Source organism: Eleginops maclovinus, chromosome 17 (assembly GCF_036324505.1).
Source record: "Eleginops maclovinus isolate JMC-PN-2008 ecotype Puerto Natales chromosome 17, JC_Emac_rtc_rv5, whole genome shotgun sequence".
Lineage (NCBI taxonomy): Eukaryota > Metazoa > Chordata > Actinopteri > Perciformes > Eleginopidae > Eleginops > Eleginops maclovinus.
Window position 1 is genome coordinate 6,190,500 of NC_086365.1, and position 21,352 is coordinate 6,211,851.

Consider the following 21,352-nt stretch of genomic DNA (forward strand, 5'->3'; position numbering starts at 1 on the left):
TGATCCACTTATCCTAAGATCATAAGGAAAAAACATAAAAATGAGGGCCATATGGTAAGACACCAGGATGTTGTCATTGATCATCAGAATACGCTGCAACATGACTGATGACGTCTCCATGTAAGAGGTCGTAGAAGCACCGACCCTCCTGCTGATATCCAGTCAGTGATTAACATATCCGCTGAGGCCTGCAGGAATGTTACCGTTGGACTCACCTTGTGGACGTGAAGACTCCAAACACCAACAGGCCCTTGGGCTGATCGGTTTCCAGCAAAAACACATTTTCTGTAAGGGAAAACACACATGTGCACACATAAACAAACTTTTAATACTTTCAACAAATTCCCTATATCCCACATCACTTCATCCTGCAGGTGAGGCTGCCAAAAAGCGAAGAATGCATGAATTAATAACTGCACATGTTGACAGATTGACTGCTCTGATGATATCAATGAAAACACAGGTTTAATATGCTGCAATCTTGTGTTTGAGGTTTTAAAAGCTGAGGCCCAACAAGGACTGGAACAATAGGCTCAGATGATTATAAGATAACCAAAAACAACAGAACAATTGTTATGAATGTTCATTAAGGGCTATAGTCCCAATCCAGACCAAACAAAAGGAAGTTACACAGATTGTTTTTGGAGAAAGCTATCACTGGAACAAAAATAGCGAGATTGAGGGAATAAGGATGGTCTTGTATTTTATAAAATACAAAGTTTGTTTTAAAATGTTTCAAGGATTATGAAAACAAAAGAAGCTTGGATGTCACGCCACGAATAAAGGACATATAAAACATGCAAAAAGTCATGTTCCAGTTCCTTAATTTCACCCACCTAACTCATCAAAGTGAGTTTCAGTGCCGTCTTCCTCCAGAACTGAACACACCATCCGGGCTTTCAGGAAGGTGGTCCATTTGTTCACCAGGCTGCGCTGTCCTCCGATGTCACTCTGCAGACAAAAGTGGCACATAGAAACTACAGACCAACAAAACTATTGATTTATTGAGGCTAAGAAAGAGGAACTCACTGGACACACTCTGGCCACCATAGTGTGGATATTTTTAGTGTTTCCACTATTATCCGTCAGCCTCTCGCGGAAGAAAAAGTACAGTTTAGCATCATTGGGGTCTGTCCCGTCTGGTATCAGCTGGGCGTCAATGAAGATTGGCTCTGAATGAAAAAAAAGGAAGAGCCAACTTAGCAATCAATATTAAAGAATTGATTTCAGGTAAAGAGAAGGGTGAGAAGAATTCTGCTCTACATTGTTTTCTCTCCTAAGCTTATTAAGTCATAATCGTTTAAAGGCGTTAACAGAGAGAAACAACAATTGAAATCAGAACATTGGACATTTTTTTTCCTCACCTCCCTCTCAGGGGTTCTGTATAATAAATATATAGATATTTATATACATTCAATGTTTCTGTGCTCACCACTAAGCCACTTAGAGTTGTGCTGGTCTGTCCGCACTGCGTTCCTCCTGGTCAGGCTCCTGAAGATGGCAGCATCTGTCCCCATGAAGTCAATGTACATGCCTGAGAACAGCTCCTGGTCTAGAGGGAACACACAACAAATCACCAATATTGAACAAGCAGTACTTTGTATAGCCAAAATATAAAAAGTGCTTCTAGAAACAAGAAAATACAGAAACAGCTTCAGCTATTTTGATTTATATTTATAAAATACATTTATTTTTTATTTTATGACAAGAAAATGTCCTATGAATGGGTTTACAGTCTGTGTGTGTTCTGCTGCTTCATGCTCTTTATCATTCCTTTACTCTCACTTCATCATCCATCGGTTCCAGACCATGTGTTTTGGAGAATGTGGGGACAGTTAGGGGAGGATTAGAGGTATGTGGCCTGCATCTAATCGTGCTCGCTAAGGAGCGAGTGTTGACAGCACTCAGACAGTCACAGAGGGTCCATACATGACGACAGGGAGATGATGTGCAGATTTGATCCAGCTCAGACAATGCTCTTTATTCTCAGTCGAATCACTGATTCCAAAGCCTTTTCTGTGACCTCTCCTTGATTTGGCAAAGCACCTTCCTTCCTACCCCTTTAAAGTTATTCCATCCTCCCCACTGGCTCCCTCCCGGGCATCAGTGCGCTCACTAGCTGGCAAAGCCGCTGCTGACATGGCCATGCTCGGGTGTCAGAAAGCAGAGCTGAGGGTGCTATGTGTCGCCTTTAGCGTGTCAACAGCAACCCAACACTGCTCAACCAATCAGAGATCAAAGGGAGGGTGCAGCCTGACCTGAAGAAGGTACTACTCCAGGCTCTGGGGTTCCTTGTTTTATGTGTTTAGGCCAAGCTGACATTTTAATCCTCTTAATAAAAGATTTGACCTCTAACGATTGACTCTCAAAATATTTCTTTTGTATGGTAACAACAAGTTTCTCATGAAGGGGGAGGCACTTACTGAGCATGACTGAGACGGTGTTCACTTGAGGGTTGAATGAGCACCTCCCTTTCCCAGATTCGGTCCTGGAGTCGATTAGAAACACTTGTTCCTGAGACAGAGAGAAGAGGAAGTCAGATATTTTGGAGACAGTTTTGATATAAGGAGTGTTTCCCCCCTACCACAATAAAACATTTATGGGTGTACCAAATGTCCCAACAGGTAGCAAAGCTCATATTTCCATCCTTTTTAGAAAGTCTTGGCCCGGTCTAGCCTAACTGGCCCGTGTGGGACAGTAAAAAGAGAAATCTGTTTGGGGAGAAGATGGATGGATGGATGGATGTTTGGGAGGAACTTTACTTGCGATTGTGTTTGATAGCCATCTCTCCATCTCAGGTGGAATGGCAGCCAAGTTTAAATCTACTTGTAGACAACCTGGCATGCCTAACATCTTTTTCAATAACCTGTGTAAATAAATTATAGAGCCTTCTCGTCAAATCCTTTCAACGCTTGGCCCATGGGGGTGATGGTGCTTGCTTGAATGGAAATGCTAAAGGAACATTTTTCCAGATAAATGTGTTTGTCTGCCAAGAGGTGACTCCTTCATGGGTTTGTCCTTATTGTCTTTACTGTAAAACGATCAGTTTCAACAAGTAATTTGATGTTGAAACAAACCATTAAGCCCCCATCCACTTGAGAATGAGTTTTTTAAATTCATTTTTGTTTAAAATAGATGTTTGAACTTCACTGTAGAGAAAAATGTATGTTAATAGTTTGTGACTAAAAGACAGTTTTTCACGTTTACGCTTTTATCCAAAGCGACTTACATTAAGTGTAAAACATCAAGGAAAGTATATTCACTTCATATTCACCATTGTAAGTGCTGGTGAATGTGTTACAAGGCCTAAGCTAACTCTATAATTCTTCATTTCTTTTTGGTAAGAATTGAATTGCCAAGATGCAATTCAAACAGCTGTGATTTCAGTTTGCTATGGAAGATATGCAGAGCTGTTGACAGTGGGGAGCTCATTCCACCATTTAGGAGCCAGGATAGCAAACATGCATGGTTTTTACCAAGGCCTGGACGTAGGAAGGGGCTGATCCCGTTTCTCAATGATCTGCCGAAGAAGGACGACTTCCTAATACTCCCCTTGAATCTCAGATTTGTTTATTGATCATTTGCTCAAATCAGAGAATGAAATACGAGAGATCTTTAAAATAACATTCTTCCTTTAACAATTGATAACTGATGTACTGATATGTCTAACTTCTCTAATGGAGGTATTACATCTTATAAAAGATTTTAAAGATAATTCAAAGATAGATTAACCCAGTTAGATTGTCATTTATTGTTGAGTAAAATACAAATCTGAGGAGTACTGATTGACATAGATGTGTGTGAATAACCTTTCTGTCTTTTAAAACAGACACAACAGTCCAACACACATTCCCGGGGCAAAGGTCCCCATTGTGTGAACTTGCAAACAACCCCCAATAAAGCAGCTTGTTATGATTAACAGAGCTTTTCTGATCTTGGGACTCTGACATGTTTGAGTTTAGAAGTTGAAAACTGAGTAGGCAGCTTTTCAAACAAAATCCTCCGAATGACAAAAGGAACAACAGTGCGTCAAGAGCGTGTATGGAGGCTCACTCGCTGTGCATATTGGCAGCAGTCTGTGGCTAATAGCACTTTTCTCCTGGAGGACTTTCCCTGCTCTCACTTCGAGGGGCTGGAAATGAGAGAACAGTGCCCAGAAATAAGCCCTCTGTTCCTGCCACTAGAGCTCAATTTTCTCCCTCTTATCCTCAGCAGCTACTCTCTCGTGGCAATACAGGAAAACGTTGCTTATATAAAGTTATGAAGTCTTTCTAGTCATGTGGTGACACTGCTACAGTCGTAGTTGACAGGAAGAATATGCTCACAGTTGCTATCTGATGATTTTCCTTCCAGGGAAAGATAAACTATGATACGATGATATAGCAATTTCCTCTGTGCTTGTTGTCATCCGCTGCACACATTTCCAGAACTTGCTGGCTCTAATGTTGAATTCCTTTGCAGCAGAATGTTATGAAGACATCTTATTTTTATCTATCAAACATTAACCTCTAAAACTAGATTACAGTCTGATTCAAGCTTATTTTTGTATTATTTTATTTACATCTTATACTGTTCTTTTATGATTTCCTAATCTCTCACACAACATATTATTTTGTTTACCTGCTCTGGGTGGCAGTATTCCCACTATGAGAATTGTATTCGCTTAGAGATGACACTAACAGTCAACTATTTTCAGAGAATAAGGAACCCAATAATTATAGTTATAACTGAGTAATAAGCATTTTAAGTGGCATAACTCAATTAAGTAAAAAAAATAGGTTTGTTTTTGTAATAATATTGGGTTATCTTTGTTAACTCCCTATGATTAGCTTGAACAAATGTCATGTTAATGGTGTAGTATCATTCAGCAGCCTGCAGTGTATCCCAAAGTAATTGAATGGAAAACCAGGAGGAAAAATCCATCAAGCATATTTAGAGTTTTCGACCTCTGGCTTCTCAAGGTTCCAGTCATGGATGTGATGCAGGCCACAATCCCTAAACATGGTTTACACCATAAGGAGTTTGTATATTTAGTGGAGTGAGTCCGTCATGGTGTTCCCACCTCTGGTCTGCGGCCCCTGTTGATGTACGCACAGACGGGACTGTACGCTCCGCTCCCGCACATGAACAGATGGGTTCTGTTATACGGCTGCACCACCCGGATGAAGTTCCCACAGCCATGCTGGAAGGTAAAGATAAACAAAAAGAGACATGTTAAAAGTTCAGTAGGTGAGAAACAACAGTAAAAATGTCACTCAGAATAACTGTAATATAATGGTTTGGCTCTGATTCATAAGCTCCTTGTTATAGCACAATACTTTAAAGTCTATGAAGCGTTTTGGGGATTTCCTGTGCAAATGAGGATTTGAATTCTTTGCCAAACATACCATGTTTTCTTTTGAAGTCGTACATGACTTCATGTGGCCGGTAGCTTATGACCTCTAAAAGGTAGCCAACTTCAGATAAATATTGTTGTACAATATAACCTTAGACTGTAAATATAATTATATAACCAAAGTTAGACGGAAAACCGACAATGGCTTGCTTTGACTTTTTTAAATGCCGTTATCACGAAGCCTTTTCTCTTGTATGTCCATTTTTAAGAAAACATAAGGTCGGATTTTCCCACATATAATTGTTTTCTCCTTAAATGGCAAGGACTGATCGGAATAGTATTTTCAATCACAAAGACATAATGCAATTTTTTCAGTCCATGTATTCCTAAATCCATTTATTATTCAGAGTACTGCATTGAGGAATAAGTAACTCTTAGTTTCTGTTTAGTAGTGATACAGATATCTAAAAGCAATAATTCAGCATTTAACTTAAGTGTTACTTGTAGCCACTGTTCATCAATCATTACATTTAACATTATATAAGCTTAAATACCTTTTAATAACTTCTCAATATGAATAGCAGATGGAAAAACTTCACAGCATGTTAAAAAAGGACTTTGATATTTTCTTAACCTCATCTAGGCGCAATGCACTGAAACTGAGACATTACAGAGGATAATGTCTACAGTATTTCCTGGTACACAGCCAACGTGAATACCAAATCCAGAACTTGTTTATCTCTCCTGAAGTATCCTATTCCAAATGAAAGAGCAGTTCAAACGTATCTGACTTCCTATGACAGTTTTACACAATCAAACAATCCCACAGCTCACCGGTCTGGAATTAAGGCCAGTGGAAAAACAGTGTCAGTGGTACAGTATATGTGATATATCTAGCTAAGGCAGATCTTCCTCCAGCTCTGCTTACATGTACCGAAACCCAAACGGAAGCAGCGGGAGAGCTGGACTTTGTGGCTAATTAAGCCTGAGCTTGCAGAAAAAGGACTGTAGGAAAGAAGAACAACAAGTGTGAAGGAGAGGAAGACGTATCGAGGGAGCCGTCAGGAACTTGGCCGTGGCTGCAGGAATGGCAGCTGCTGTAGCTCACGGTCGGTGCACAGCTCCACTGGGAGCTATCGAAGAAAAACAACTGTATTTTCACCGTCACACACCCATCTCTGTTATTTATCTCCCCATCTCTGTCCGTTTCACTTTCTCCACACTTTGATTTCCTGTATCATCTCATTACACCCTCATTCAACCTTCACACACCCAACAGTTTTGAGGCCTGCATCCATATTTTCTGTTGGATAAATAGGTAGCTGCTTCCTGTTTTTATCTCCCTCTGAACAGCAACCAGTCTCAAAATCGAGTCCTGATCTTATCCAGTTCAAAGTGGAGGCTTTTGAGCTAGCAGTAAACAGATGTAATCAACCTGGTTGGTCTATATTTCTCCTTTTGCATCCCCCGGCGCAGCCGATGTGTGGTTGCATTCTGGAGTCTCTCTCGACCACAGATTGTATCAGGGAAGAGGAACTTAATATATACAGATGTGCAGGGTAACCATAACAGAGACATGGGGGCTCTGATGCAAATGAAGAAACCCATGAGAAAGAAGAGCAGCATTATGGAAGAGAGAAAATGAAATATACTGCGGTAAAGACGAAACCGAGAGTTGGAAAAAGTGACCGAGGAACGTGGAAAAATAGTAAGACCGGATGAGAACATTTGAAGAGAGACTGGCAGAGCTGTGAATTAACAGAAGGGAGAAGGTTGCCACTGACAGGCTCCACACAAAGATGGCTCACCCAAATATTTGTGGGAGCCTAATGTGCAGCAGGCGGTCTGTGACTCAGAGCAGCACAAATCAGTCAGTGACTGGAAACAGCTTCCTCTCTATTTCTGCTACAGCATGGTCTACAAACGCCTGGCTCCATTACCCCAGCTGCTGTCAGGGGATGGAGAGATGGTAGAGACGAACAGGCAGCAATGTTCGTGCTATGATGCTTTCTAGAGTTACCTGTATTGTTACTTTGAATATTAGGGTTTACATTTTAGTAAAAGGTTGCTCAGGAAGTGTTTTTCCTTCTGTACTCCGCACTGCGGTGTCTGTAAGCAACTCCAGAACAACCCAATTAGAGGGAGACTGAGGCGTAGGAGGAATCAGTCTTCTGAGTCCTACCGTATGCCTTCATTAAATCCTGTTGCTGTTGTCAAGGGCTTCTCAAAATCAGACAGGGTTATGAAATCTCTGCGTCAATGAACTGCATCCCATTTGTGAGCTTTGATTGCGGTTTATTTTTCTACAGCACTCCGTGGCCCTCCATCCTCCCACGGCTGACAAATTGTGGCCGATGCCAGGAGGACTCCGGGCCATTCGATGACCCTGAAGACATCTGCCGCCGGCTAACACATGTGGTTGGACATGATACAAGCTCACAGATGGGAGAGGGAAATCCCAGGAGAGCGCATTCACAGTTTTCGCACTTGGAGGAACGGATCTGGGAACAGCTGACAAAACGTTTCCTCTAGATCTTGACAATCAGGGCAGGAAATACATTAAGTTTGCTAACATTAACAACCCCAGTATAAGATAGTGTTTATGGGCTCCAAAACATCAATTTTAAGATTATTAGCAGCTTTCTTCCTTTGTTCTTATTTATTGGTTAAAGTGGCCTTTCTGGATTCTTACCGTAGGGTCCTTTCCTGCCATTTGGCATTCTTCTATCTTGCTTGTAGACGCAGGCCAGAACACCTGGTGAGATAAACAGCACAGCATTTATATTGGAAGTGAGCCCAGGAGGCCATCAACACATGAGAGAGATGTGTATATGCCAACATTAAATTCTATAAAAATGAACCAAATAAATGTAAAAGTTTCATTTTTTTTATCAGTGATAATAGCCAGCTACTGTCAGTGGAAAATGTGTGAGTTTTTAAACCCGGGAGAGGTGCTTGGAGGTCTAAATCAATGAATATATCAAGCAATTTACTTAGAAAAAATGGATGTGGTGCATCACTCCCGTGGGGACCCTAAATGCTTTCCCATCTGTTTATGCACTTCGTGCCTGTCAATTACACCGACGATAACTCCTTCACTGCATACAGAATCAGTTATCAGAGAGCTGGAGCATTTTTATGTCTCTTTTGAATAACCCTAAATTACTCTAATCGTTGCAAATGTATGATAATTTGCATATCATTGCACAGATGAGAATAATACCAGGGCTGCAGATCTTTTTATGTGCCTGACATCCTGTGAAATCTCCTTTGTTGTGTGGCGAGATAAAGGAGATGCCAGAATTGTATGAATAGTTTATAATGACTGACATTAATAACAAGCACCTGCTGACCTTGAGTGTGCCATGCGTGATGTTGTTAATGTCCATGGAGAGGACATGGTCTTTGCAGCCCACATACATCCTGTCCTGGTCCTCGTCCATCTGCAGGATCCTGTAGTCCATGGGCTTTTCTGATATGCTGTAGTGCTCAAAGGACGGTGAAGCCTGCAGATCTGGGAGACACACAGAGAAGAAAAAGGCTTAGTCAAACAAATAAGCTTGCTTTCACACCAAAATTAAAGAACGATTCTCCTAATAAATTAAACTCAAGAGGAGCTGCTACATACAAGCCTGCGTTGATGTCTGTCAAAACAGTATCTCTTAATTAGTGCATGAGCCCACACATCCTAAAACTAAGTTATATTAACTTTTAGGATTTCTTTAAACACATGGCTCCATGCTGCAATTTTATTGTTCAGTATCACAAGAGTTGGTATCATACCTTTACATTTTTGACAATAAAACAAACATTTGCATTGGATTCCTGGTGAGATTTGTACTCTTTTTGTAAACGTTTCCTAAGTTCTAAGTTTATCTGTAGTTTTTAGCTCTTAAAATTAAATCGTCAATTTTCCTAAATGTGACAATTGGAGATTACCAGTGACAGGTAATATCTTGACAGTTTTTAACACCTAGTTAATGTACTGTAGTAAAAAAAAAACGACTTATCAAAAGATCGAGGATTGAGTTCGTAAATTGAGTTTAATACGCATGTGGCGCAAATAAAAACAAGTCAACGTTCACTGTTCTTCACTCTTCACACTAAGTCACCTGACTTCCTCTTCCATGGCTCCACTCAAAATGACCAAAGCCACCAAATGCTGTCACCAATAAACGCAACCATGGGTAGTTAAACGCTACTTGCAGGCAACGCGGACAACGCACTGTTTACGGCCGTTTTTGCGAGGATGGTTAAAATGAACTTTCATCCAGTCAGTCAAAGATGTGACTACAAAGTACTTTAGGGGATCAGGGGAGAAACACTATGTACTTTATGTAACAGACTTCCTGCAGAGTCTCTTCTAGTCATTAGAAGCGCATATTGTTCACTCACCAAGTAAACATTCTCAGACAGTTATTTTCAGCCTATTTGCTCCAGAGATACTCTCAACCATACCTTCAAAGGCCTTCACTCTTGAAGCCAAACTCATGCATATTTATCACTTTTCCAATCTGTGCTGAAAGCAGTGGGTGTGGGGGGCAATGTAGATCTACACCCTCCATTTCCTACCCTCCATTGACCCTCTCTCAGCTCTCTTTGTGTTTCCTCCTCTAATCAACAAACAGGTTGCCTGTGCTTTGCTTCTACGCCTCAGGCTAAAGTCACATTTTCATCATTGTGTGACATACCCTTTTATCTTGAAGGAAAGTGGCTTTTCTGTGGCACCCCTCACTCTGATCACAGGCTGTTGTTCGGGGCGTTCGCCTCGTAAAGACTGAAGTGTTTAACTTTAAACATAAAGACGGTTAACCACTTCAGTCACAGGAGCGTTTCCCACGGTACTCCACTCTATACAGCCCAAGTTTACCTATACCTCACATGGTTAATGTCTTGAAGTGAGCGTTGGGTATTTGTACTGTATCAGTTTAGGCAAAAGCATCATGTGAGGCATAATGAAAAGCACATATTTTACCTGACATGCCAGGAAATACAATTAAAAAGGTGAAAGCGTCCTGCAAAGCAGATGTTTTCTTAACAAAGCAAAATGTTTTTAATGAGAGATCGCATCAGCCTTATGCTTCAAAGCTGAGGAGAGATAGCATCGCGGATAACATTGCAGAGCTCTCCGTGCAGAGGCATTGTTTTCCAAGAAAACTGAAAAGGTTCAACCTGTTACACGGCTTGATCAGCCAGAGTGAGAGCCATCAAGGGCGAAAGACTCACATACAGCTAATTAGAAACATGCAGAGTGTCAAATTCATTTCATACATCTTTACACAACAAGTTCTTGGAGGGAAATCAGAAAAACCGTCAGGACTACTGTACCTCTCTTTACACGTGGCAGTAAATCTTTGAAACACTCTTATAGATTGCAGCTGTCACTAAACATACAGCTGTGTTTAGTGTATGGTCTGAGCCGTGTTTTACAATGCTAGCCTACAGTATATGGCCACAGTGGTTGAGCTAAACCTTCATTGGGCAGAGAGAGGCCAAAAAACCACAGCTTTTTAAATATTTGGGGTGAAGAAAAAGGCAAGAGGTGAAAGAAGAGGTATTTGAAAAGAAATGCAAAGCAGCTATGCCAAGTTTTCAAGTTTAATTTAGCCTAAGCCATGCCTTAATTGCTTTAGTTGGTTTATTGTGTACAAATGCTTATCCTTCAAAAAAAACAACATAGTAATATAAAGCTCGATTTTGATGGTTAATTATTTAATATGGCTGACATTGAAGGTAATTTGACCTTTTGAATTACTATTTTTTCTTGAATTCACTCGCTACAGTTTAACTAGCTAACAGCTTAGTCGGCGCAGTTGAAACAAATGGTATCATTTAGTATCATTTTTTACAGTTGCGCATTTATCATCATTTAATGAACAGGTGTTTTGGTAGTCTGTTGGCAGCCTGTTCTTTGAAAAATTTAGCTGTGGCTAGTTTAGCGAGTTAAGTTTTTGCATGTCAATTAACTTGTTCAAGGTCAATCATATGCTCAATTGTTCATTACAAACATCCGACACTTTAACTAAATGATATAAATTAGAACTAATCTGAAGTAATTAGCGTTAGCCCTACTGTTAAATGACATTACCTATCAGACATTACGGCACACTCCTGTCTTTACAGCTCTACTTCTTTTTTTTTTTTTAAGGGGCTTTTTGCCTTTAATCGGACAGGCCAGTGGAAGGTGAAAGGAAAGTGGGAGAGAGAGTCGGGGTGGGACCCGGAAAGAACCACGGGTCGGAAATCGAACCCGGGTCGCCGGCATACGGTGCGGGTGCTGCAGCCAGTCGCGCCAGGGGCCGGGGCCTACAGCTCTACTTCTATCATATCACTCCAGAAAATTCCACAAGGAGAACAAATTGTTCAGAAGGGTGTGGTGCGACATGGAATAACGGTTTAATATTATGGTGAACTTTGTATTGTTTTCTCAGTTGGGAGAAATAGGGCACTTTCCTTTTTTCGTGAGGGCGAAGGGCTAGTTAGGTTGGGTGCAGTGATGGGACACAGCAGGAGGGTGTCACATGGGTGTAGCTCATTCCCTGCGAGACAAACTGAAACCCTTTGGAGCCACATACCGTTGGATCCAGTATCTTCTCAGTGCTCTGCTTTCAATCCCATACAAACACATGAGCCATGCCTGCCTGCACTGCTGCAGCATTGTAAACCAACATCAAAAGTTCCCATTGCCAGATGGTGCACCTGCTCCTTCAGGGAGAGGGGTGGGCTGCTCCGAACTATTGTCAAGGTTTTTCAGAGTCATTTAATATATACACTGGGATAATCTGTTTACAGAATCTATGCCAGCTCATAACGTTCCTATGAAGTCATTGTAGACAGACTGTGATTAAGGTTTGCTCCAAATTCATTCCATTATATTTTAGGCACCACAACCGCGCAGTGACACATCAGACGTTGGGACAATATATCAAAACAAAAGTTGGAGCAAAATTGTTTTTGGTTTTTGTTTCAGTGATGAATAAATCCTCTGAACCACATGTAGTTACTAAGTCTTGAGTTAATATGCATTCCTAGTTGTTGACATCACAAGTGTCAAAAGTGTTTGTGGACGTAATTTTTGAAGAAAAGCAGCTTGTTGTGGACAGTGTTGTTTGGAAGATTCAGATGTAAGCAGATTTATGTGGATACTGAAAAGACCAAAAAAAAATAAGAGACCTGTTCTGAATTACCGACATTTAAGGGGTCTGTTTTAGGGATAACATTTTGTGCAAAGAAACAGAGGTTTGGAAAAAAGCTGAGGCAATGAAATGTCTTATTGTGTGTTGTTTTATCTTTCTGGCTGTCCTCGTTGCAGCTGGAGGAGAAAGAAGGAAAATGAAGAAAGAGAGAGGAAGCAGGGTTTGAGCATTGACAGTTGGTGGGTTTTCTATTATGCATGTGGGCAGGTGGGCCTAACACATCCCTGTGGACCTCACAGCAGTCCCCAGTGTCCTTTCTTTGACTTTGAGCTTTGACCCATGGTGCTTGCATTGGTCAAATGGCAGACCGATGGTGATACAATCCACCCTAATCCCTGAGACAGACAGTGGGGTGATTGAAAAGGGCAAGGTGGCGACTGGAGAGCTGAGACTCTCTCTCTCTCTCTCTTTGATGCATTTTTTTGTGTGGTCAAGCGGAAGCAGCACAAAAGCCTTTTGTTGGGCAGAGAAGCGACAGCCTTCATTCAATATTAAACAGCAGGTTGCTTTCTTTGCTGCAGAGCAGATCCTATTAGCCCTTGAGGTCTCAAATCCCAATCCAAGAAAATCCGTTGACATCATCAGGGTTATTTTCTCAGATATTTGAAAGCTCCCTCCAAGCATACAGATGACCTTTTATTGTAAAAGAGGTGGATTGCCTTTTAGAGCGACGCAGAAATGCTAAAATTCCCTGTTTTCAAACTGCTGATTAACTTTTTTGAATAAATACCATAGTTAATTAAGTATCTAACATAAAATTGCCACAACATAGGTTAATTATCCATTCTGGAGCTTTCAAATAATGTGGCCTCAGCAGATGGAGTTTGCCCCAAAAAAGTGTAGATTGGCTTAGAAATTGTATAAAATCATGAAGATTGTTTGGTTTTGGAGTAATGATCGGAAAACCAATGCATTGGGAATTTGTCAATACTTTTTGACATTTAACAGACTAAATTATCAAGTGAATAACAAATGATGACATAAGGTTACGGTAAATTCTGTTGTTACAGGTGGTCTGATGAATGCATATTCACCTTTAAACACGGCCTTTGGTTCATAACAACAAGACAAACTATATGTCCCTACAGGCCTTAAAGAACATATATCCAAAGAAACAAGCAGTGATCGTTGCGGGGGGTAATTTAGCCTTCTGTAAACTGTAGAGGGAAATCGATTGTTCCCGTGCACAGGCTCCACGATAATAACCCAGATAGAATACAAGCCACAGACACTCTCAAATGGAAAACAACAAAACATGCTCTTTTATTTGACTGTGGTAACCTGAAGAAATTGAGAAAAATGTGGTTAAAAGTACAGAGGAGATTGCAGTCCTCAATTTGCTGAATCTCTGCTTTTTCCTGTTGTGATTATATACCCAGGAGAGGAAAGCAAAAACCACAAGGAAGTGTCACTCAGGTTTTCAACCCTTAAGACTTTCAGACAGACTTGGTTATATGATCACACAAACAATTTTGGACTCTGAGTTATTCAGCAATGACTCCAGTAGTAAACAAGGCTTCCATGGTTCTGGTTTGGGATGTCCATACAAGGAGTGGTTTGTTGTAACAGAGTCTCGTAAAAATTATGGATTCACTGTCGCTGGAAAGTATGTGGGATTTTTATGAGAGAGGCAACTGTAGTTTTGGACCGCCCAGGACTGAGCTGGTGTCACTTCAATAGCTTTAGCGTCTTTCTCCAATTTGATCGGACAAGAGACGGAAGAACAGTGTGTCAGTGCGGTACATTTTTTGGAGAAAAGTTGTGGTACAATAGTGGCAAAGGCAGATCCCCAAAGAGAATGGAGGGCTGTTTCGTATTATAGGATTCACCTCATAAAATCAGAACAATACTGCATTGTTCTATTTTGTCAGACATTAGCTTAGCCCTGGTGAAGCAGGGATGAGCAGCTTGCAACAGATCGACTTGAGTGTTGGGTTTGTTGATTAACACCAGTACTTGAACTCAAGCCAAAAAGTCCCTGCAGCTAATTAACACTTCAGGTTTGGACAGCGGGCCAATTACAATCCAACCTTGGTGTCTCCCATGCAAATTCAGCCCTCATCAATTGGCCATGTACCTGAAAGGCCAGCATGAATAAATTAACTGTTGTTAATGAGACTTGCCTTCTATTGAGTTCAAGGAGAACCTGTTCTGTGGTTGTTAGGGGCAGCCAGTGGGAAGACCCCAATCACTCGTCTTGATAAATATTGAAGCAGGGGCTTATACCGCCCCCTTGCAATTCAACTCTCCTCACAAGATGGAGTGGGCTTCATCACGGAGGCCTGACTTCAAACCTGGTGCCAAATACCATTTCTCTTTGTTAGGACAATGCCTAAGATCTCTTCTGGTTCAGTTCTGGATGGCTGCACTCACCTAACACAGTGCTAGTCTGCTAAGACATACTGCACCAGTAAAAGACTTTATCCTGGCAACTGACAGGCCCCTCTAGAGATAAGTAATGGCTGTTGCTTGAACGAGACGGCCATCCATTCTCTTTGGGGATCAGCCTGACGGTATACAGTAATGACTGGTGGCGTTTAGATATAGCAGTAGGGAAGTTAAGGTGCCTTACAGTGCGTGGAGACCACCCAGGAGGTCTGGCTGACAGAGTCGTCGGATTGTCTGTCCAAGAAACATACTCAACATTCTCAGGCTCGCTGTACTCAGCAGTCAAAATGCAAACAGCATGCACAAACGTACTGTACTGCAACTACTTGACATGGACAGAAGCCAGAGTTGGCTTTATATCTACCGCGCCTCATTAATTTGATGATTGTTGTCTGTTGCCAATCATCTATATCCAGACGTTTGTAATGGGAATCATATGGCTGGATAGAATGCCTGAGCTCTTATGCATGCATTCTCTCACTTTAGCTTCCCAAAGCAGACGCCACATCTAAATATGACATGTGAACGCAGAGGGTATTTTCTCCCTTGGCTAAGTGTATGTGTTAGTGCGGCGTGATGTTATCTAGCACCAATGTCAACTGCTGGTTTCATTGCCTGGCTGACCTCCGAATGTATTGGCTAATATTCCCTGCAAGAGCCGAAACTCGAGATGACAACTTGTCCATCACGCTGCTCGCCTGCCAGCTAGTTTGTGTTCCCAATGGTCCAATTAGCACCTGGCCTCCTCTTCACATGTCACTGGCGACCGCTCCTTTGCATAGAACCAGCCCGTACCACCAGCCTCTTAGCCGTGAGCTTTCACCTGCAGGAACCTCTATTCATCTCCAGGAGACAGTAAATCTCTCTGACTTTACTGTTGAGAGGCTCTTGCAGAGACTCCCAGAGCAAGGGGCGGCTTGCAGGAGATACGGGTCAAAGGATTCTCAGATTTGATGTTTTTACTAGTCATGGAGGACAACCAAAGGAAAAAAGCTCAACCAGGTGGGTCTCCTCTCTGCCATCTTCAAGGCTGGGGCTGTCTTAGGTTAAAAAAGCAATATTTCCTCAGTGACATGATGTGGAGGGTCGAGGGGTTATTTCTGTGGTACTGAGTGAAAGCAAAGATTTTGCTGTATTGGCAACAACAAGACAAATGCACCTGTTTTTTCTGCAGTTGGCTGAAGACTCCAAAAAGGGCTGTTTGAATACTCCTTTTATCCAGGAGCTTGAAGAACAAATCCATTCAAGTCATAAAACATTTCCAATAATGGAATGGAATCCGTCTTCAATCCAGAAATAATAAATGCATTTTTCCTACCCTTAAAGCGTAATTGATGTAAAAGCTCTAATGTTAAAGTTTTTAACAAATCAAAAGCCAAATTCTGCGATATACACAACACACAAAGGAAGGAGTATAAAGAAACTTGCATACAAAGTTCATAAGAATAGGTCGTTGATAAGCGATAATGCCAACGTACAAACCAAGCATTCTCAAGTTGACCTTGATGAGACACTGTCTTTGTTTGTATTGATGGTCATTGATTACCTTTCAACATGTTGGGAGGTGGAATAATAAAACATTCAACAAGGCTAGCAAGGTCAGACACAGGAATGACTAAACAGAGGGGCCGGGCAGAGAAAGACAGGCTGACAGAGGAACTGTCAAACATCCCACCTGCTGACAACCCAAAGACGGTGCAAGCTGGAGCTCCTGCAGAAACTGTCCATGCTGCAACTCAAGCAATTAGATGGACATGAGTCTGGGGGACATGCACACACACACACACACACCCACACCCACACCCACACCCACACACACACACACACACACACACACACACACACACACACACACACACACTAAGAAATAGCTCTCCTCATGCCATGAATACACCAGTTTTCAGGTTCAGAGAACACACACACAGGCATGGCTAACCTATAGCTATTCGTAGCATGTCTCTGTATGCCCTTGCCAACAGGTTTGACAGGCCTATGCTTAGTCTTGCCAGGAATTCCCTATAATCACAGAGCATCACTGATTTTACTTCACAGCCATTATTATGTTCACCACAGGAAAAGGGGAGATGTTAATGTTGAGGTCTAATGTAAAGCAGGCACAGATAGCTGTCCCACGTTAGCGAGGATTAACCTTACGATACAGACATGGACATCATGGCCTGCTTCTTGCTACTTGTTAACGGTGATCTTTGACATTTTAGCGTCATTAGACATTAGACACACAAATCTGGTGTGTGCGTCTAAAACATTATAAATGTTTATGGCTAGATTCTTTCCATAGCCTGCAAAATTAACAGACACTACTTATATGTAATCAATATTTGTCTCATTCGTCCCGGACATTAACATTTTCACAGACATTGACCAGCATCATCTAACCGAAACATTGCCATGGGAATCAAATTATTATTACTTATATTGGAATACAATCTGACAGATTACCTTACAAGATGCTAATGTAATATCAGCTAAGACTACCAAAACAGATCTTCTCTCTTATTCATTCAGAACATGATCAGATTGATAAAAGCCTCAAAATGGCATGTTTTTCAAGTAGGCTTTTTGAGGGATCTACTTGGTTTAATATCTTGTAGATTTCCTAGAATGTAGCTGTTTTAGGAACGCCACATCGTTTTCACAGTGATTCAGCAGAACCTGTAGCCACTGAAATCCAATAAAGTCGAAGGAATGCACATCCAGGCACTAACCACGGACAAATATACACTTTATTTCCAACAAAGCGACACATACGCATTTGCAAACCCTCACCACGAAGTAAACATCCTCAGCAGATCTCCACCTATGTGTGAGCAGCAGCATTGCTGTATGAATAATGGGGGGGTGAGTTGAGGTAGTAATGAGGCATGAGGGACTGAGGAGTAATCTGGTGAGGCTGAGGGATCCGGTGTATTTGCTCCCTGATGCCTCCTTCCTGATCTCCACGCCTGGTTCTGTTTAAACTGTGAATCAAGCCCATGTGGCTCGTTGGGGTGTGACAGAGCACTCATCAAACAGACTTTATCTTAATCAATCTTGCCGATATCTTAGCCAAACACGTGTGTGCGATGTCGACATTATCCACGCGAAAGCCCTGGCAGGCTAGCTCACTTTCAAATTCAAATCTTTCATGATTTAGTTACATACTGTATTAAAAAATTTGACAGAACAGGGTGAGACCGCTGATGAGGTTAAATGATCCTGATCATAAACACGGACCCCTGCTCCAACTGCCAACTGAAAGGATAAGTAAGGCTAAATATTTCATCCCATCGTTACTGGAAGGGCATTTTTAGCAACAGCAAGGCCAACCAGTAGCAGAACCAATAAGCAAATTATAAAACGTGCTGGGTTTAGACCAAAACTCTTCCTCCAGTTTACAGCAAATGTACACAATGTGAGTATATCAATGATATCAGTCTACATTTAAAGATTGTTTTCTAAAAATGTGACAGTTAAATATTTCTAATATCTCTGTTGCATGTAACCTCTTTCAGATGATTGTTTGCTTTTCTGCCTTACTGCAACAGCAACACAGGCTCAACATGAAAGAAGGGATATATAAAGCGAGGTAGAGGAGTAATTACTGTATCTTTTATCATGCTGCGTATCCCTAAATAGTTTTGCTATACGGAAGGGGTCCTGTGCTTATTATCCGAGGGATTTCAGAGAACTGCTTAAGGGTTTATTATTTGGGGTAGCTGCATTTTTCTACTGTTTATTATGCAGTTTTAATTGTGGTCTGGTGGGGTTTGCCTGAGGAACACAAGAGTAAGCAGGGTGAGCAAGAGAGGAATGTCAAAGACAGCAACTTCTCTGCAGGACATGAGCCTACGCCGGGAGTCCTGTGAACCTGCCTTTCCCCTGGATTGGATTTCACCAGTGACACGGGGAGAAAATGGGGGAGGATATTCCAGAGATCTTTGGACAACCCGAACGTCTCACTTACTAGTTTATTTTCTGGGTTAAGTTTGTTTCAGCTTTTAATAATTAACAGGTTTTTACATTTGGGAAAAGAGGAATCTAGAAAACAAGAATAACCTTTAGGCAAACAGCAGGTGCCAAAACACCTGCGCCTTCTTCCCCTCTGAGACACTGCTCTTCCAGTCTTCTATGAGTCTTCAACCAACTTTATGGCTGCTTTGGAGGGAGCCCATACTCCCCAAATTCTTCTCTTAGTGAGGTGTTTATTGGAGAAATGAGCCTCCACCTTGGGTCCTAAAAGTCTCCCTACATCTGGCGCTTACCCCTTTCGAACTTTCCCCTGCTGCCTAGATGGAGTTATGAGCCTCATCTTATTTAGCTTAAAACTATTTCTCACTTAAAACAAAGGTGAATCTACTCGAGGCAGTCTTGTGCTTTAAGCTCAGGTGCTAAATCAAAGCTGGAATGTAAATTCACACCTGAAGTTGGCCATTTAGCCAACATACAACCTCCTCTTTCCTCATAAATTCACCTGGATGTATCCCAGTTGCATAGTGAAACACACACGTTTGCCTCCTCACACACACAAACAATCATTAAGAATAAAGTCCAGAGCCTCTTTAAAGAATAAGTGAACTGCAAACTCTCCATTTATGGTGCTCCCTGCGGAGAACACAACTACAGTGACTAGCACAAATCGCTGAAAGGGAATCGAGCGATTCAGGATTATAGAGATTGGCTCATTTTCAGCAAACACACCTCTGACCTTTTAAGCTGGCTATTTGAAAACACTGGAGGGGTTAGCAGTGAGTGAATGTGCCTTAAGTGTTCAAAACCAGATTGTGATAGTGAAGTTTACCCACCCGTTTTCCATAGTTCTAGATCTTGCTGTAAGCAGAGAAGAAACAGACTGAGGGCAGGTTCAGAAACAATAATCAGAGAAAGGAAAAAAAGACACATTAAAGAATGAAAGTGAAAGATCTTATATAAAGAATGAGACCACATTTGGGAAAATATGTGGCACAAGTAAGGCAAATTAAGTCTGAGAGAAAAGAAAAGAGAACCACATCTGTTCTAGCTTCGCACTTTAATGCTTTATTAACCATCTGAGTGCAGAAACCTTGCTGACGGACAGCCTCAGCTGCTCTGTGCGGCCTAATCCGCAGCGAGAGGTAGTGAAAGGTGATCAAACGTCTTCTTCAGCCCCTGCACACTATCCAGCCACCATGAAAAGGTTAGTGCACCTCTCATAGCTCGGGGGCATGAGTGATCGGTCAGACTCACTCACGCAAGCATGAACACACACAAACTAAACCTGTCTGTCTCTGCAGCGCCCTCTGATTTCAAGGGGGAGCATCAAGAATTCAGAAAATAAACTATGTCAAAGAAATGAAATAAAACAAGAGATGCAATTCCTGGGGCAGCAACAATGCCCACAGGCCTGCAGTGTGATTAAAGTTTAACTACGAACAGATTCATGCTGTGTCTGACAAGCAGTGCCATCTCCTGCAGACTACTTTTTGTTGACACACTGCGGGACAAAAAATGGACGAGGATTGACCCAATAATAGAGCCTCAAGTCTGTGTGATTAAAACAATCTCAAAGATTAGTCTGATCCAAAGCAGCAAAGTTGCATAAGATCTGCAGAGTCTAGGTAAACCCTACACTACAGCACCAAGCTAGACTTGATTGTCAAACATTTCTTTAGCATTAGCGCACTAAACACATGGCAACAGTGCAAAGTCATTACATCTGCAGAAAAACACAACAAGTTGGTTTACATTCATGCTTGTTACCTTCAAAGGAGAGGAAGACTCTTGGCAGCGGCTGAGGGAGGCTGGAGATCCCTGTGGAGAGGAGGGAGAGAGCCAGGAGCGCCATAGCTAACACCAGAGGTGGCCTGGCCAACCCCTCCGGCCTGCTCATGACTGCACCGCTCAGGAACCTCGACCAGTTACCACCACCTGTTGGTTTGAGAGAAAGAACAACATATTTTATAACATAATCAGTTGTCTTATTTTTGGAAATCGGAAATATATCCTGACATTTGTGCCTTTGTCTCTTCTGCATCTTATCTATCTCTGCTAAAGCTAACAGTGTATTTGTATTTCCAACAATTGCCTATTAACACATCAGACAGAGGCGACGCAACACTAGCATTCACTCGTGAATTTTCTACTATTCACTGATGGAATCATCAGCCATATTCAGCACTAAGCTCACCAGGTAGTTGCTAACTAGCGAAACAGGCTAACCCGCTAGAAAGCACTACAGATAGAGCTAGATCATGTTTGTAGGCTCATTGTTGAGCTTTATCAATACAAAAATAGACAAGTGAATTATGAAATACATGTTAAATGTTAACATTAAAAACTTTCACATTTATAATGGCGGTATGTTAAAATAAATTACAAGCTACGCCATTAATATATTGAAAAATATTCAAGAATTGTATAACATTTCCACAATACAAAGTAGAATAGTGGCTATCTT

At 41.5% G+C, this 21,352-nt stretch overlaps 1 protein-coding gene across 4 annotated transcripts in view; it reads right to left on the reverse strand.

Moving 5' to 3' along the window:
• sema3c (sema domain, immunoglobulin domain (Ig), short basic domain, secreted, (semaphorin) 3C) overlaps positions 1-21,352 on the reverse strand; it is a 54,722-nt gene that overhangs the window by 9,971 nt on the left and 23,399 nt on the right. For all 4 annotated transcript variants that reach the window (XM_063905589.1, XM_063905593.1, XM_063905592.1 and 1 more), the window contains 9 exons: positions 20,656-20,823; positions 8,689-8,849; positions 8,028-8,090; positions 5,063-5,182; positions 2,424-2,514; positions 1,433-1,552; positions 1,030-1,172; positions 837-951; positions 216-285 (listed from right to left, as the gene is read on the reverse strand). In XM_063905589.1, coding sequence (XP_063761659.1) covers positions 216-285; positions 837-951; positions 1,030-1,172; positions 1,433-1,552; positions 2,424-2,514; positions 5,063-5,182; positions 8,028-8,090; positions 8,689-8,849; positions 20,656-20,785 — 1,013 coding nt within the window. In that variant the 5' untranslated portion in view covers positions 20,786-20,823. The remainder of the gene's footprint in view (positions 1-215; positions 286-836; positions 952-1,029; positions 1,173-1,432; positions 1,553-2,423; positions 2,515-5,062; positions 5,183-8,027; positions 8,091-8,688; positions 8,850-20,655; positions 20,824-21,352) is intronic.